General features: G+C 39.8%; 2 protein-coding genes across 5 annotated transcripts in view; both read left to right on the top strand.

Moving 5' to 3' along the window:
* LOC106957963 (coiled-coil domain-containing protein 37-like) overlaps positions 1-1,916 on the top strand; it is an 11,343-nt gene extending 9,427 nt beyond the window's left edge. For all 3 annotated transcript variants that reach the window (XM_015049577.1, XM_015049576.1, XM_015049578.1), the window contains exons 14-17: positions 18-147; positions 929-1,131; positions 1,213-1,306; positions 1,421-1,916. In XM_015049577.1, coding sequence (XP_014905063.1) covers positions 18-147; positions 929-1,131; positions 1,213-1,306; positions 1,421-1,546 — 553 coding nt within the window. In that variant the 3' untranslated portion in view covers positions 1,547-1,916. The remainder of the gene's footprint in view (positions 1-17; positions 148-928; positions 1,132-1,212; positions 1,307-1,420) is intronic.
* Positions 1,917-3,327: 1,411 nt separating this feature from the next.
* ap1ar (adaptor related protein complex 1 associated regulatory protein) lies at positions 3,328-15,216 on the top strand. 2 transcript variants are annotated; one of them, XM_015049579.1, is made up of 10 exons: positions 3,330-3,600; positions 4,327-4,375; positions 4,482-4,508; positions 5,507-5,532; positions 5,621-5,717; positions 5,896-5,994; positions 8,636-8,697; positions 9,281-9,354; positions 9,474-9,596; positions 11,938-15,216. In XM_015049579.1, exons 1-10 carry the CDS (start codon positions 3,530-3,532, stop codon positions 12,207-12,209), a joined length of 900 nt encoding a protein of 299 aa, XP_014905065.1. In that variant the 5' UTR covers positions 3,330-3,529; the 3' UTR covers positions 12,210-15,216. The 2 variants fall into 2 exon arrangements, with proteins under 2 accessions (XP_014905066.1, XP_014905065.1); XM_015049580.1 differs by lacking the exon at positions 5,896-5,994 and having other exon boundaries at positions 3,328-3,600.
* The last annotated feature ends 751 nt before the right edge of the window (positions 15,217-15,967 follow it).

The following is a 15,967-nucleotide window of genomic DNA, read 5'->3' as shown; positions in this document are numbered from 1 at the left end:
TGTGTGTGTGTGTGAAGTGAAAACGAGGAGGAGAAGATAGCCCTACAGATTAAAGAGCTGAACCAGAAACTTGACAAAGAGAAGGCGAGAGGCACGAAGCTCGAACAGATGGTCCAGCTTCATGTTTCACTGAGCTCACAGGACCAAGTAAGGACACTAAATATGCATATCTGACCCCTTTTCTGGAGAGTCTGCACTCATATTTGCATGCATATTTCAGAGTGAAGAGCTGTGAAGAATGAGAAAGTAACAAAAAGAAAAAGGAACAGGGGAATTTTCTGTTCTGTATTCGGGTGTTCACTGTAGGGGGAAAATAATAATTTCTTCTTTCTGTAGGTTTGATCCGGAGCAGTTGTAAAATTCAGCGAAATCCAGGAAAACTCAAAATTTTGCATATAGCAGTTTGTCTTTTCTTGTTCTCCTTGGACACAGCTTACGGGTTTTTAATATCAGATGTGGCATTAAATCGTCTTCCAACATCTGCTTGTAACTTTTTCTTTTTTACAAATGTACACAAGAGTATTCATCTTGGTGAGAAACCTTTACAAAGAGCCATGTTTAGTTCATTGACAAAACTCTTTGTTTTTTTATAAATATCTACTACTAAATACTTTGTAATTTGTCTTATTCCAAGTGCATTAAAATATTTGCATCAGAAATTAGACCAAAAAATACTTTATAAGATTTTGTGTTTTTGTAGTGGAAAAAGCACATATTTTCTAATAAGAAGTAAAATAAATCTAAAAATACTTGAACTCTTTGGTCATTTTGTTGAGGAACTTTTGTGCAATTGACTGAATGAAAAACATGAACAATCGTCTGCAGTTTCATCAGACTCTGAAAACACTGAGCTACTAAAATACCAATTGTTTGTCGTTGGCGGAACATTTAAATATTTAAACTCTTGGTGTTTTTTTTTTATTTCCAGGACGAGATGTTGGACGCCCTTGATGAAAAGGTGACAGAGGTTTACAGCGCCTGTGTGGAAAACAGGATCACCGACCTCAGCACCTTGCAGAAGGTGGCAAAAATCGAAAGTCGCGTCTTCTCGCTGCTGCAGAGCCTCGAAGGCATGCCAGTGGAGAGACTGGCGGTGGTTAAAAAGGTCAAGGACAGCGAGAAGAGGAGCAGGTATCACTGAGAATATGAGGTGTAATGAAACGGGCAAGACAAGGGTTTATTCAGCCTCCCTGTCCTCATACTGTGACTCAGGATGCGTGAGGAAAAGCTGATGGAGCAGAGAGAGAAACAAAAGGAACGGATGAAGAGGTATCTGGAGAGATCCTTGGCTGACTCCAAGAAAATTGTACGTCTGATTCCTCTGATTAGTCAGAGTATTACTGCAGCGACATCGAAATCCTTTTAGAGACAGAGACAGATGGAGTCACGTTTTTTTTTTTTTTTTGTTCTTTTTTCCCAGAGTGGGAAGAAGCTCATGCCTAGATGCATGCCTGCTGTGAAGAAAGTCGAGGTCGCCGATGTGGACAACAAGCCCGCCGAGGACGACATCAACGATTACCTCTTTGGCTTGGACGACACGGAGTGAAAAAAGCAACAGGAAGTGATGCGGAGGAATTATTTTTACAGTACCAGAGAAAGAATGTCTTTTTTTTTTTTTTTTTTTAAGAAAGTGATACTGACTGTTGGATTCTTTTGATGTTATATATCTTACAAATCTATCCTTTAATGTTAGGATTTTACTTTTGTTGCCGAACTTCAAAGCTATGCTAGAAAGCAAAAGGTTTAGAAATCATGCTGCATATCATTAGCACTGTGTTTATTTGATGCAACACCTCTCTGTAAATTTGTAAGAAATGTTTCTTTTAATTTTACCAAACATTTTACTGTGCTATCACACCCCAACAGGTCAAGAACAATACACACACAACTATCCTAATTAAACCTATTACATTAAACAGTGCATACTGGCTTTTTATAATAGTCTAAAATATAACTATCCATCCATTTTCTTACACTTTTGCCACTAATGGGGTCGGGAGGGGTGCTGACTGTCTCAGTTTGTGTTGCATCCAGTGTCTCACAGGTTGGTTCTTTCTTGAGGACCCACGGTATGAATTCTGGCTCAATTTTTCTAAGTACTGGCCCCAAGTCGTTCATCCAGTTCCCATATGTAATGACATAGTTTTCAAAGTAATCATCTTCCCATCCTGGAGTCTTTTTCACAGGCTTATGCTTAGATGAGTGTTTCTTCTGCATTAGTGAGGACCGGTCAACCACAGGAAATGATTCACTGGTCACCGGAAATCATAATTTCAAATACCTTTAAACTTTGAATTCTCAGATAAGTTGAAAAGGAGGCGCGTCATGAATGTAGAGCAGGAGCATGAGAAGAAGGAAATTTAAACTGTTCCTTTTGTTATACAAAAAGCGGTAAAATTATATTTTTAGTAAACAAATTGAATGAATTGCTAAAAAAAGGGCAAAGAATATCAGAAATGCAGTGTTTTATGCTATAAAGCATTGCTGCAAGTTCATATCCCCAACTCCAACATCAGGGATATCTCTTACCTGCAGTCTAGGCCGTTACTCAGTGGTCCCAAATCTTCCTTTAAATTAAAGTTTGCATTTCATTTAAAAGTCAAAGTCCCAGAGACTGGAGCAAGAGAAGAGAGGTGCAGAATCCATGTTGCTTGAAGTATGTGCAGAGTTCACACAATCAGTGATGATTTGGGCTGCTATTTTTGTGTTGGTTCTTTTTTTATAAAGTAACACCAATTACTAGGTAAACTCTTGGCTATTGAGAAATGATAACTCTCAATATAGTTTCACAAATGATGTTCAGAAATGCTTCTCAGTATCGTTTCTCTGGAGGTGTGGACTCTGTTGAAGCTTTAAACTTTACCCAACATCTAATATTTGCCTGTGATGTACGGGCAAACCTTGTGGAGGCTATGAAGCTTACCGGAAATTCCCATTGCTGTAAATACCCCCCCCCCTCCCCCCACTTCAAAGGGAGAAATACAGAGCTGAACCAGCCATGGGAACGTGGCCAATACACGGACTGAAAGGCTTCACACTTCCTCCGTTACCATTGCTGAAACTACAGATGTCGTCGTTCACAACTTTTACATCTGTTTTTTGATTGGCCCAGTTGAAATTCTGCTGGAGAAAGTCCATAACAGAATTACTGTATTTTATGAGTGCATGAATAAGGGAGAGCTGTATGGACATATTAAACCTGGGCGGTGGGGGAGATGATGTGTTCACATACACCCAGAAAGTATATAGTTGCGCCCCTGGTAACTGGGTAGAAAATGTAAAGAATCTGGGTGCCTTAACTTGTTTTTTTTTGTTTGTTTGTTTGTTTTTTCTAGGTGGAACAGCAGGTGGTGGTGTTTCCTCCATGCATGGTGAGTTAGCAGCCATAGAGGAAGGAGGATGAGGAAGTGGTTGGATCAGAAGACTGGACCTGATGATGATGATGATGTCGCCGCCTGTTGTGATGCACCAGCAGCTTCCAGGAGAGTGCTAGCTGGACCCCCAGACTCCGGTCATTCCTGACAATGAGATGGGTAACTGCTGGGCTTACTGCGTGGGGTTCTTCAGGAGGGAAGCCAACAGGATCCAGAGAGGAGGCGGGTACGTAAAGTGAGGCTAGTAGTTAGCTAGCCGAGCTAACTAGCCTGACAGCATCCCTGACCCAGTGTATCCGGTTACTGATAACGCAGCTAAGGTTTTTAGTCTATAAGTGACACGGCAGAATGTGGAGGAAGGCTTCAGTGCTGCTCCGTCTGTGTCGCCACCGGAAGTAGGACTCGGTTTAACATAAAGGCCGGTCAGTTTGTGCTGTTTGTTTGGGGTTTAACCTGCAGCCGGCCGGTCGGTCTCAGGGGGAATGAAGACCCCACCCCACATTATTGTTGACAGCTTAGTCACAAATACATTCACGCTAGTCTAGCTTGAATGTATTCGAACACGTTCCCTTTCCCAAAGCAATTCTGAACTTTTACATGTTTTTTTGCGCTTTAATTTCGTCTTCAACGCACAAACTATCACTTGGTTGTTCCTTGTGTTGCGTTCAGGCTGCTCTGTCACCAAACTGAGTGTAAATAATTGATGTTTTAGCCCCATGCCGCCTTCTACACAGCTTCCCTCCTACTCATTTACCCCTCTGTCTCATTATAGAGCTTATATAATGATAGTTTTATGTCATATTCTTGTTTCTGTTGCAAGCCTCTACTTGCAGGTATGATTAGACAGTCATTTAATGAAAGCTTTAAATGACCAAAAATAACTGATTTGTGTTGCAAATCTGTTTGCCTTAGCTTTATCAAAACATGATATATTCCTCTAAATATGTTTCAGGTCAAAGTACTTTCGAAGTTCTACTACAGGAGAGCATTACACAATAGAGGTATGACTTATGGACTTGGTTAATTTTGTCCTTTTGAACTGTGAATATTCAACCCAAGTTTACTTTGATTGTCTTTTTTTTTTCTTTCTTTCTTTAATTTTTCCAGTTTGAAAATCTGGTAGAAAGTGACGAGGTAAGTCAGATTTTTAAATTTATTTTTTAATTCTCAGTCTCACAAAAAGTATTCAATGTCCCTTCACATTTTTTCACCTCCCAACCACAAACTTTTAATTGTGGAATTTATGATAAACAAACACAAAGTCAAGTCAGTTCAAAATCAAAAATACTTTATCGATTCCAAAGGGATATTATATGTTGTTGTGACTCAAATTGTTCAAGACTTTTCCGAGAGTTACTGTAGATGGTGATGGCTGCGATATCCTGTAGCTGTTTGTGTTGCAGCGAATTGGAAGAAGCCTCCGACTGAATACACTCTGAGTTTTTATGACAGTCTCGGAAAGGAGGATGCTCAGAGTTGGCCGTAATTTTTGTGATTTTTATGTAAAGTCCTTGTGGAAACTCTCATGACTTTCTTACAGTTGTGGTTTTTCTTCTGATTTCCAACTTCTGAACGGCAGAATGTGGAGGAAGGCTTGGAATTAATTAGGAAGTTGGTTGGAATTAATTTGGGTGCCTGAAAACAAATACATGCCACAGTTTTTGTATTTTTATAAAAGGAAAATTTATATTTGTGTTTGACATAAAATCCCAATAAAATATGTTAATTTGTTGTTGTTTTACTCACAGTTTTGCTACTTGGGAAGTAATTTCATTGCAAAAGAGTGTTTAAGTTGAATAAATTATTATAAATTTGGCAAAGACATGTCATTGCTTGGCTACCGGAGAAAAAATACCTTAAAACTAGAAGTGTGACTACAATCACACATAGATATTACTGGAAGAGGGAAGAAAGAAAGAAGAAAAAAAATACAAATAATAATATATTGATAAATATATATAACTTAGCATTTTCCATACAGGCAGTCTGAGGGGACTTTTACTTTCACATTGTCATCGTTATCCTGATTGTTATTCTCCTTTCATGATGAATTAAAGAAAATAACACTGATCCAGTTTTTTACACTAGAGTTTTAAAAGTGACTAAAAATACTGTGACTGTTTACGTTTCAGGCTGAGAGCCCAAAGCCCTGTCCAAGGTAAGCAGTCGGGTCCGAATCCAAAAAAAAAAAAAGAAAACGAACTCACCAATATTAAAACTGTGATGTTGTTTTTTTTTATTTGCAGGCCCATCAATGAAGATGAGCTCAGTCACCTCAGAGAACACCACTACGCTGCTATCTCTGACAAACAAGTCCTCATTGACCAAAAGCTCCAAGTTGAGGTGAGACATGATGCTTTATTTCTTGAGAGTTCCAGCTCCCGGTTTTTTTTTTTTTTTTTTTGTGCTTTTAGTCTTTGTTTTTGGCTATTATTTTTATTATTATTTGCAGCATCGCTTTGTTTTCTGTTTTGTTAACTTTGTGTTTTGTGTTTGTTTAATTTTGTTTATTTCTGCTCAGTTAGAGGCACAGGAGGAGAAGTTAAGGCTAGAAGAGGAGGCTAGAAATGCCGCCCAGCGCGAGGCCGCCAGGCTGGCTCGTGAACGAAAAATGAAGGAGGTGAGGCGGCACTGAGCGCTCCCTTCTGCTAGTTTACCTTACGGCGTCTCCTCTGACCCGGTGTCCCTCTAGGTGGGCCGTCCTGGCTTTTAAACTCCTCCTTTTCCTTCTCGTTTGTGTGTTGTTCTTTCTTTTTCGTTTTAGCCGTGTGTGTTTTTTCTTTTGTTCTGATCAGCCTGTTTGTTGTGTTGGGGCAATGAATATTTCATCTGCATGGTTACAGTTCAGTTCTCCTCAAATAATTGGTTATAAATTAACTTAAAGTAAACTTAACTTTAACTTAAAGTAATTTATTATCAACACATAAGTCAATAATTTCTTAATATTGATGAAAAAGTGCCAGATTATTTCACTTATGACATGGGGGAAAATATCTTATTGCTGAAATAATCTGCCAGTGGAACTGGTACTTCTTATTTTTTATTAATATTAAGGAATTATTGACTTAAACACCTTTATCATTCTGGAAAGTTACTTAAACATTTTCTTTTCTTATTTCAAGTGTACTAAGATATTTGAACTGGAAACTAGAAAATAAATACTTGGTACAATTTTGTGTTTTTGCAGTGTATCTTGCAGTTGATGGACAAAAACATTGAATTCAGGGCTACGCGTGTGATCTACTGGGGTTTATGGTATTATTGTACAGTAAATTTGTTGTAAGTAATGATCCAGATACCCTTTGATAAGCAGAGCGTTGTCTTTTAGAGTTCAGATTGTTTTATTTGTACAGAGTGCATCATTCGACGCTGTTGGTCGTAATGTATCTGTTGATCATGACACATTATTGAAGTGACTGGAGAATTTGACTGGTTTAGATAGACTGGTCTTATCTAAACAACAGGGCCTTCTTTGTGTCAGTAGGTAACTTTTCATCAGAACAGACAGGAGTCACATGTGGGGTTCCCCAGGGTTCAGTCCCTCGTGCCTCTCCCTTCTAATATCTACAGGTTATAACAGTGGATAAGATTAGTTATACTACACAGATGATACATAGCTCTACATTACGGTGTCACCAGGTGAACACGAACCCATTCAAGGAACAAATCAAAGCGTGAATGTGCCATAACTTTCTTCAGCTGAACAGAAACAAAACTGGAGTAATTAATTCTTTTGCACCTAAAGAGGAGTGGACAAGAAGTTGACGCACAGTTAGAAATCACTGAACAGACTCTAAATCTGGTTTGGTGCGGTGATGGACTCTAACCTGAGCCTTCAGAGTCACATGAAGACAGTTACAAAGTCAGACTTCTATCAGCTGAAACGTGCTGCAAGGATTAAATGACTGATGCAACAGCTAGAGAAACTCAAGGCACAGTTTGCCTAAAATCTCCCAACAGCTTCAGCTGCTCCTGTTGCTGTAAATGTGCCGCACAAATAAACTTGCTGTACCTTAAGTAAGTAAAACTATATATACATTTCAAGGTGTCAAATCACAAAATGCTTGGCAATACTTTGAAGCATAAGAGAAATGAAGAAAATGCTGATTTTAAAAATGTATTTTTAAAAGTCCAGAGGGTCCACTGATCTCAAACCAAAGGGAAGAGGGTTCCAGAGTGTCGGTGCCACTGAACACAATGCTGTTTTCTTTTGTCTTCGTCTTGTATGGAGAACCGTCAGCAGGTTCCTGATCACAGGACCTCAGGGGCCTGCCAGGCAAAAAGCCCTCTAACCTTGTGACTCTCCATGAGAAGCTCTCCGAGTCAGTAGAGGAATATTAAACTGCACTCTAAAATAGATCAGAAGCCATTGTAGTCACGCCAACGCTTGAGTCACGGGTGAAAACTTGTAGGATTTTGTCATTTTTGAACAACTTGCAACCGTTTGATGTTGAAAGTACTTTGCAATAATTTAGTTGTGATGAAGCAAAAGCACGAGTTGGTAGATGACTGAAAACAAGAACGAACCAAAGACTTCATATTGGGATCCAAAGTGAAACCAGAAGCAAAGGTTATGCCAAGGTTCCTAATGGAGAGATTTTGCCAGAGAACCAAAAGGTCTGAGCGTCTCCTTTATCTCAGAGGTCCGTTTTTCTGGTACAAAGATAATTATTTCAGTTTTGTCTTTTATTTAGTTGAAGAAACCTGTCAGTTTAACGGAGTCTGTGCAGCTTAACAGATGGTGGCAATTCGAGGTACAACTGAACCTCGAATCTGCATCCATAGCAGTGATTATGGATGTCTTTAAAAGTTGACTGAATATCCCCCAATGGGGAGCAAATAAAACCCAAACATTAGAGGCTCCAGGACCTTGAGGGTTCTCCAAAATGATATATGAATAATTACTTCCACAAATATGTACAAACCACTTCCTGAAACCGTCTTTAATACTGCGGAAACAGGCTTTATTGATTAGTGTAAGCAGGAAATCTTTGACTTTGTTAGGAACTGCGCTTGCCAGATTTGAACAAACCTTCATGAAGACGAGCGTAGTGGTGCTGAAGCAGAAAATTTCCTGTCCTTATTTATCTCCCTTACTTTTACGGTCTAAAGGTTTTCAGCTTGCTTAAAGAACATGTAAGTTTGTTTGCTTTTTATTCTCCATCCGTCTTCATGAGGCCGACATTCTGAAACGTTTTCATGTAAATCCTGCCTCTCCATTTTGCTAACGGCGAGCTCTTTGTCTTGTTTTCTATCTCCAGCTGTACGCTCAGAGGACGCGGGGGAAAGCAGACGGCTCGGGCGCCGAGACGCAGCAGAGAAAGTGAGTTCCTTGAAGTTCTGTTGGCGGCACAAATGAGATCGTAAGGTTCTGAAAAGGTTCCCATTGTGAAACTGACATAGAAGGGGCAATTATCTGTTTCACTTACTGGATGGAAAAGTCCAGACTTGTCTCTTAAGAAACTGTTTTGGGGTGAGGGGGTGTTGTGAATAATTGTTGTGAATAATTTCACAACTTTTTCCAAGTACACTCCTGATCAAATTTTAATGCTGGTTGGAAATTGGCAAAAATTAACATTTTGCTCTGTTGGGTCTTAAGAGTGTTCTAAGTATAGCTTCAAAAAGCAAAAAAGAAGAAAATGGGAACAAGTGAGACAAAAACAAAAAAACAACAACAAATTGCTGAAACTTGACTAATAAGCAGATTGTAACTAGAATTGTTTGGACTGAAAAACTGACTAACTTAGCTGTCCACATCTAGTTGCTTCTCTGCAAGAACCAGGTTCAGCAGATTTTTATTTAGGAACATTTGTGTGTGTGTGCGGGCGTGTGTGTGTGTGTGTTTTTTCCTTCTGTGCCCTCTTTAAAGTCCTGTTGTAGTGATTGTCTGCCCGGCTTTTTTACAGACAAGCCTCTGGGGAGGATTTTGACGTCTACCTGCAGAACGTGAAAGCCCAGTCGGATGCTTTCAGGAGCAACAGTGAGTGATGGATTTTTGCTGGATTCAAACCTATGCTGTGCTAAAACCAGTTCATAGCTTTGATTTTTGGAAGAGAAATGTGCCGTTGCGCAGCGTAGCCACTGCCTGTGTGTTTGCAGGACTTCCCTCTGAAGCAAACGCAGTGACGCCCAACACAGACTACAGCTGGGATTTCACCACTAAGACCCGCTCCACCAACGACGACGGGACCTCGCTCGACTTAGAGTGGGAGGATGAGGAAGGTAACGGGTCGACTTTTAGTATTTAGTTTCACTTAATCTGCTGTTTTAATCACTGGTACCTTAAAATGGGGGTATCTTTTTGCTGTGAAAGTTTGCTAATTAATAAGATAAATGTGTCTGATTTTAGGTATCATCTAATTAACATCATTAACATTTGTGGTAGGAGCTTACCAATAATTTGTAAAAGACACTGGTGCAAAAATTGGCACCAGTGTCTGGAGGGGTGCCAAAATACAGCGGAATAATAATTTTTTTGTCAGCATTTTCTGTATTTAACAGCTGACTATGCATTGAAAACCCCTGAAGTGGTCCATATAATATGTCTGCAACAGTGACGTGCGGTGAGGTTCATTACTAATGAGGCACTGACTTATGACTTAGACACCATGTTATTGAACGTACGGAAATTTCGCACATACATACAACGCTGGGGGGCAAAAAGACTAATCTTTTACATGTCATCCATAGCCGCGTTAACTCAGTGAAACTTACAAATGTAGATATTGATTTTGTGCTATGATCCACAGCAAAGTGATCTGTATTCACCAAGCTACGCAGACTCGTTGCCATAGCAACTAACAACAATGCCACTTCATGTTTTAGGATTTAACACAAAAAAACATTCAAGAAATTTGCACACAGAACAGAACATTTAGTCTGTTCTAGTACGTTTTACGCTTAATGTTTAATTAATAAATAATTGCTGTGGTAGATTAGCTACCGCTTCTACTTTACTGAATTATTTAAACATACAAACTGTAGCCCACAAAACGCACATTTCATTAAAAAACTAAACAAAAACACCTCATTGATGTTTTACCTTTTATCTATCAATGAAATCCATGCACCGCTAATTCTGCACAAAAATATCCGTTCATCCAAAGCCAAGTCTATCCTTGGGATGTCTTTTCTACTCCGTTTAAGAATCACCAAACTGTCTCGAAGCAAAACCTTCAGCTCCGGTGTTGGTCTTCCTTTAGTTATTATCTCCTGCTTCAAATGAAAATCCACTTTAGAAAACTGTTTAAGTGTAGACATGTAGTCTTCCATGTTTACGTCGGAAGAGAGGAGAAAACAAATATATCGCTGTACTTTACTTATTTACTGTATGGCTAGCTCACTGTGTCTTACTCTGCAGTTGTGGAGTCACAATATCTCGGATCATGAGCGCCCCCTGCCATGAGGCAAGAGAACTGCCTTCCTCACCTCGAGTCTGTTCTCTGCCGTTTCTGATCTGATCGCTCCTCCGCACACAAAACATGATACAAACACAGTTAGTGACAAAAAACACTGTACATTATATACATAAGAGAAATGATGAAAAATCAGTCCATATATTAAATGTTTTTTAGCCATTTTATTGCCGGCGTACAGACAGGACGAACATGCTCCTATAGAATGGCAGCCAGTGCAGTTAGTGAGAGGTTGATCAATCCCAGGTGAGGCTCAGCTTCCTGCTGCCTCACCGGCTTCGCTCCTGAGCATTTGAATGGGAAAATGCGAAAATCCAGCGATTTTGAAGAAAAAATCGAATTGGTTAACCTAAGTAAAAAATAGATACTTTATAGTACAAACCACAGGGTGAAAATAGCAATATAAATGATTTTATTATTATATATTATTTTCCATGATGACAGGTGAAGCTCTGCCTCCCCTGACCACATGTCACTGGTCTGCAAACTGATCTAATCTCTCTCCACAAACGTTTGCTAATCAGCCACTGTCGCCATTTGCTCTGCCGATAGAGGAGGCTGACTGACAGACCCGCCCGTCAGGTCCAGTCTACACATTCCCGATTCACAACCATCACCCCGTTGTAGCCAACGTAGCAAACTTTGTTGCTTTATTTAGCGACTTTTCAGACAAAACTGTTTGTGTCTTTGTCAAATATCTTTTGATAAAAAAGGACATGCGGCAGTATTTTAGGAAGGTGACAATATGTTAATCAAAGGTTTTAAACATTGTCCTGACCATATTCTGTGTATTTTTTTTTTCTCGTGGGGCTTTTCTGTCTGGCAAAAGTTTGAGTCCCACGCATCCTGGAGACAGTTGAGGCTACCGCTAACTAGCTGCTAACATGTCCTTGCTAGCTAGCTAGAGAGCTTCTTTTGTTTTGTTTTTTTTGTTGTTGTTTTTTTGCGTCTGTCCTGGATAACTGCACATTTGTTGCCACTTGTCTAGACGGCGTCAGTGCATTTCTGTGGAGATGTAAGTCTTAAATTCCAATCATAAAGGTCTTAAAAACTCTTAAATTTGAGTTGGTGAAACTTGCACAAACCCTTCAAAGTAATAATAAAGACTTGTAGATGTTGGAGTTAAAAACGTCGTCTTCCCTCCACAGGAATCAACCGAGCTCTTCCAGCCTGGGAGCGGTCTCGGACCGAGGAGGACATCTTGCGGGCGGCCCTGCGGCCCGGCAGCAAACAGGTGACCAGCGGGCCCACCTCGGCCTCCGAGGACTCCAACGCTCTGGAGTGGGAGAACGATTTTGTGAGCACTCACCCGGAGGACGGTGGCGACGCCGAATTCGAAGGGTTCGTCAACCCCGTCCTGGACACCCCCTCAGAGGACGCCTCGGACTCTGGCCTCAGGGCGGAGAACCAGGACAGATAGTGTCCGGCACCAAAGGAGACCTCACCAGCTTTTTGCCTCATGAATCCGAAATGTCACTTCTTCGTAATCCGTAAAGAATCTCTGATGCTGGAGAAATTTGGTAATGGATCCAACATGGCAGAGTCTAAAGACGATTTTTTTTTTTTTTCTTCAAACGTGTTTTCAGTGCCTTCATCTGCTACAATATCTGACCATTGAGCATTGTAACTGTCCTTCCTTTTACCGTTTTAAACATTGTTCAGAATGTGCTGCTTTCTTTTTTGTTTTTGATGATGATGATGATCAGTGCTTGAGTGACCGAACTGAACCCAGATTGTTGACAGGAAACTTCAACATGACCGCTAACTGTAAAACCAAACGGATGCTTTAGGAGAACAAGGTGATGGTTTAGCTAACAGAAAGACAAAGTGTCACTTTTACATCTCGGTGTCTGGGGACCAAATGCATCTCTGAGTCCAGGTGAGCATCACGCAGGTTTTTTTATTACTATGTATACAAATGGAATATCTAGAAGTCAAAATTTTACCCTCTCAATTTTATCCAGTACAGTAAAACAAAATACTGCAGCCTCTATTCTAGCAATACAGTTTAAATCAGATTCACACTGATTTAGGTAAGTGCAGAATACCAGAATTATTTACAAAAAAGTCCCCCAAAATGTCAAAAAGTTAGGAGATAATTTTACTTTGGCTTTTATTAAACTGTATGACTTGGGTCAAACCTTTTGTGCCGTTTCCACAAAATTCCCACAATAGTTTTACTGGAATTCTGGCTCCATTCCTCCTGACAGAACTGGTTGCCATGCCAACACGTTGACTGTGTTGTCCTTAAGCCGTTTTGTAACTAATCTGGCAGTGTTCTTAGGATAATAACTCACTTGCGCCTTAACTTTCCCTTCTCTGATGACGACCTGAGACGTTGCTTCAGCATTTTCACATGGATGCTTTTTTCCTCACACCTTACCGTCTGTTTTGTAAAGCGCACCATTCCCTCCTGCAGCAAATAAAACCCCACCCACACATGGTTATAAACTTCCCACTTTCCCCTCAAAATTTTATCGGTGATCATTGAGGCCAAAAATACTTGTACCGATTTTCGTTTCATCCCCAGGACATTGAAAACTGGATCTGTTTGTTGCTGTAATTTGTTCCCAAGTGCTTTTTGCAAGCTGTAATCTGTAATCGTTGCTTTTGGGAGTCGTGGGCTCTTCCTCTCTGCATGGCTCTTCAGCCTGTGTCGGTACGCGACTCACTTGGCTGCGGACCGTGTCGCTCGATAACCGGCTCCAGTCAGCATCTTTAGAACCTCCGTTGCTTTCGCCATGGAGTCGATGTGCATATTTAGTACGAAAACATGTTTCAAGGTATCTGCAGATGCGTATAACTATTTCAATCTATTATTTATCAGGGAAGAAAATCGGTCAAATCAACAGATGTAAAAATCGCTGCACCACAAGGAAGATTGTGTTTTACATCTGACCAAGTACATTTTAAAAAACGACTGGACTGCTCCTGCTACAATGTAGGTAACTGCATTTAGTCACACTTTCAAATTTATTGGCATTCATTGATTGAAAGGAGTAAGAAAAAAATAACAATACGGATGGTTTTGAACTTTATAAATTAGAATTTATTGTAATTCTTATAAGAAATGTATCACGATAAACGATACGATAAACGCCCACACCTACTTTCAAAGTGAGTATGTCTCCAGGATTCTTAGATGATTTAACCTACAAATGTCCGTACTTCAGGGCAACCTGTGTGCAAAACAATCTGATTTCAGTGCCGTATGAAATCCTGGCAGTTGCATGCATACGTCTCTAGAAATCACAGGACGGCGCCCAGGTTACACTCAGCACAACAGAACATGGAGGTAGAACCTTACAGATGTCTCAAAGCTCTAAAAATCAAATCAAAAAGTCAGCAATTTCCATAAAGACATTTTTAGTTGTTTTTTTTTTTCTCGCTCTGTATGCAATCTTTGTGACGCATTCAGCATCCATGCGTGCCGCATGTTAGCCAGCTCCAATCAGACACGGTGTACCGACGGTGCATGCGTTCTTCACGAAGAAGAAGCTCTGCTGTTGACTGCGACCTCTAATCAGAAGCTCCGAATGTTGGAACCATCAAATATGAAATTCTGTTCATCTTAAATGTTTTTGTTGTTGCTGTTGCTTTTCGGCAGAATATTCTGAAAAATCTGATGCGAAGCAGGATTCTCAAGCTAGCCTCTTTTAAGATGACGTCAAAAATCCAAAGAGCAATTTATTAATATCTAATGCCAAAGTGAATTAGAAAATCTATGTGGGAAGGCAAATCATTTTTAGAGCGGTGAACATCAAAACTGGACTTAAAACTTCCACTAATCAGATTCCTGTGATGTGCGGGCAGCAGAGGTTCACCGATGCCGGTCTTTTTTCTGGCCAATTGTCGATCTTTAAAATGCAGATTTTAGCTGATGTCAATTTTTTTTTAAATTAAAAAACAAGTGAAAAATTTTTTTTGTTTAGAAAGTCAATCTCGCACATAAATATCGGGCTGACCCAACCGGCCAGTCACCCAAAACTACGGAAGTCTGAGCCCGGTTGATCAGTGCACCCCTAGTTAACAGTAATGCTGTTGGTGTGTCCAAATCTGTTGTAAACAAGTTGGCCAACAAAGCGATCATAACTGTTTGTTACATTATCACAAGAGGTTTTGTTTAGTTTTCACTTTGATCACTTTCTTTGCTTGTTTTAGAGGATCTTAAAACCTTTAACTCTCATGTCGACTGGTGGAGGGAGACGATGACTTGGGGAATGTGTAGAAGACACATAGGTTTATTTTCAGACTTTTAAAAAAAACAATCAGTGTAATTTACTGCACCATTTAATAATTTAAATTTATGTTTTGTTGTGATTGTTGTTTGAACTTGGTTTAATTCTTGTAAATTGTAAAAAAAAAAAAAAGTATAATTAAACATTCCTTGTCATGATGAGTTGAAGAAAATAAATTCATAGTTTTAAATGTTTGTGTCTATAGTTTCACTGTTTGGTATATTGTTGCAAACCAATGATGTAGTAAATTTCTTAGCAGATTTTTTTTTATTCCAAAGTCAGCATTCATGTTCTGTCCTATTGTGCTCATATCTTAATTTGATTATATATAATGACGCTTAATGAGTTTTCATCTAATTTGTCTTTTCAGTGTAAGTACTCGAGCTGCTTTCCTGAACGTTTTCCACTTTTGAATGATAATTCTCTCTTTGAAACGGTTGAATACTAGCAGAGCTGAAACGATTAATCGTGATTAATCGATTATTGAAGGAAGTAATGGTCAGCTAATTTAGTCATTGATTAATCGTTAACTGGAGNAACTAGCTGCTAACATGTCCTTGCTAGCTAGCTAGAGAGCTTCTTTTGTTTTGTTTTTTTTGTTGTTGTTTTTTTGCGTCTGTCCTGGATAACTGCACATTTGTTGCCACTTGTCTAGACGGCGTCAGTGCATTTCTGTGGAGATGTAAGTCTTAAATTCCAATCATAAAGGTCTTAAAAACTCTTAAATTTGAGTTGGTGAAACTTGCACAAACCCTTCAAAGTAATAATAAAGACTTGTAGATGTTGGAGTTAAAAACGTCGTCTTCCCTCCACAGGAATCAACCGAGCTCTTCCAGCCTGGGAGCGGTCTCGGACCGAGGAGGACATCTTGCGGGCGGCCCTGCGGCCCGGCAGCAAACAGGTGACCAGCGGGCCCACCTCGGCCTCCGAGGACTCCAAC

The sequence above is a fragment of the Poecilia latipinna genome, unplaced genomic scaffold (genome assembly GCF_001443285.1).
Source record: "Poecilia latipinna isolate Pla-1442-1.1 unplaced genomic scaffold, P_latipinna-1.0 Scaffold951, whole genome shotgun sequence".
In the NCBI taxonomy this organism is placed as follows: Eukaryota; Metazoa; Chordata; class Actinopteri; order Cyprinodontiformes; family Poeciliidae; genus Poecilia; species Poecilia latipinna.
Note: the sequence above shows the minus strand (reverse complement) of the source record. Positions and strands in the feature narration are given on the sequence as shown.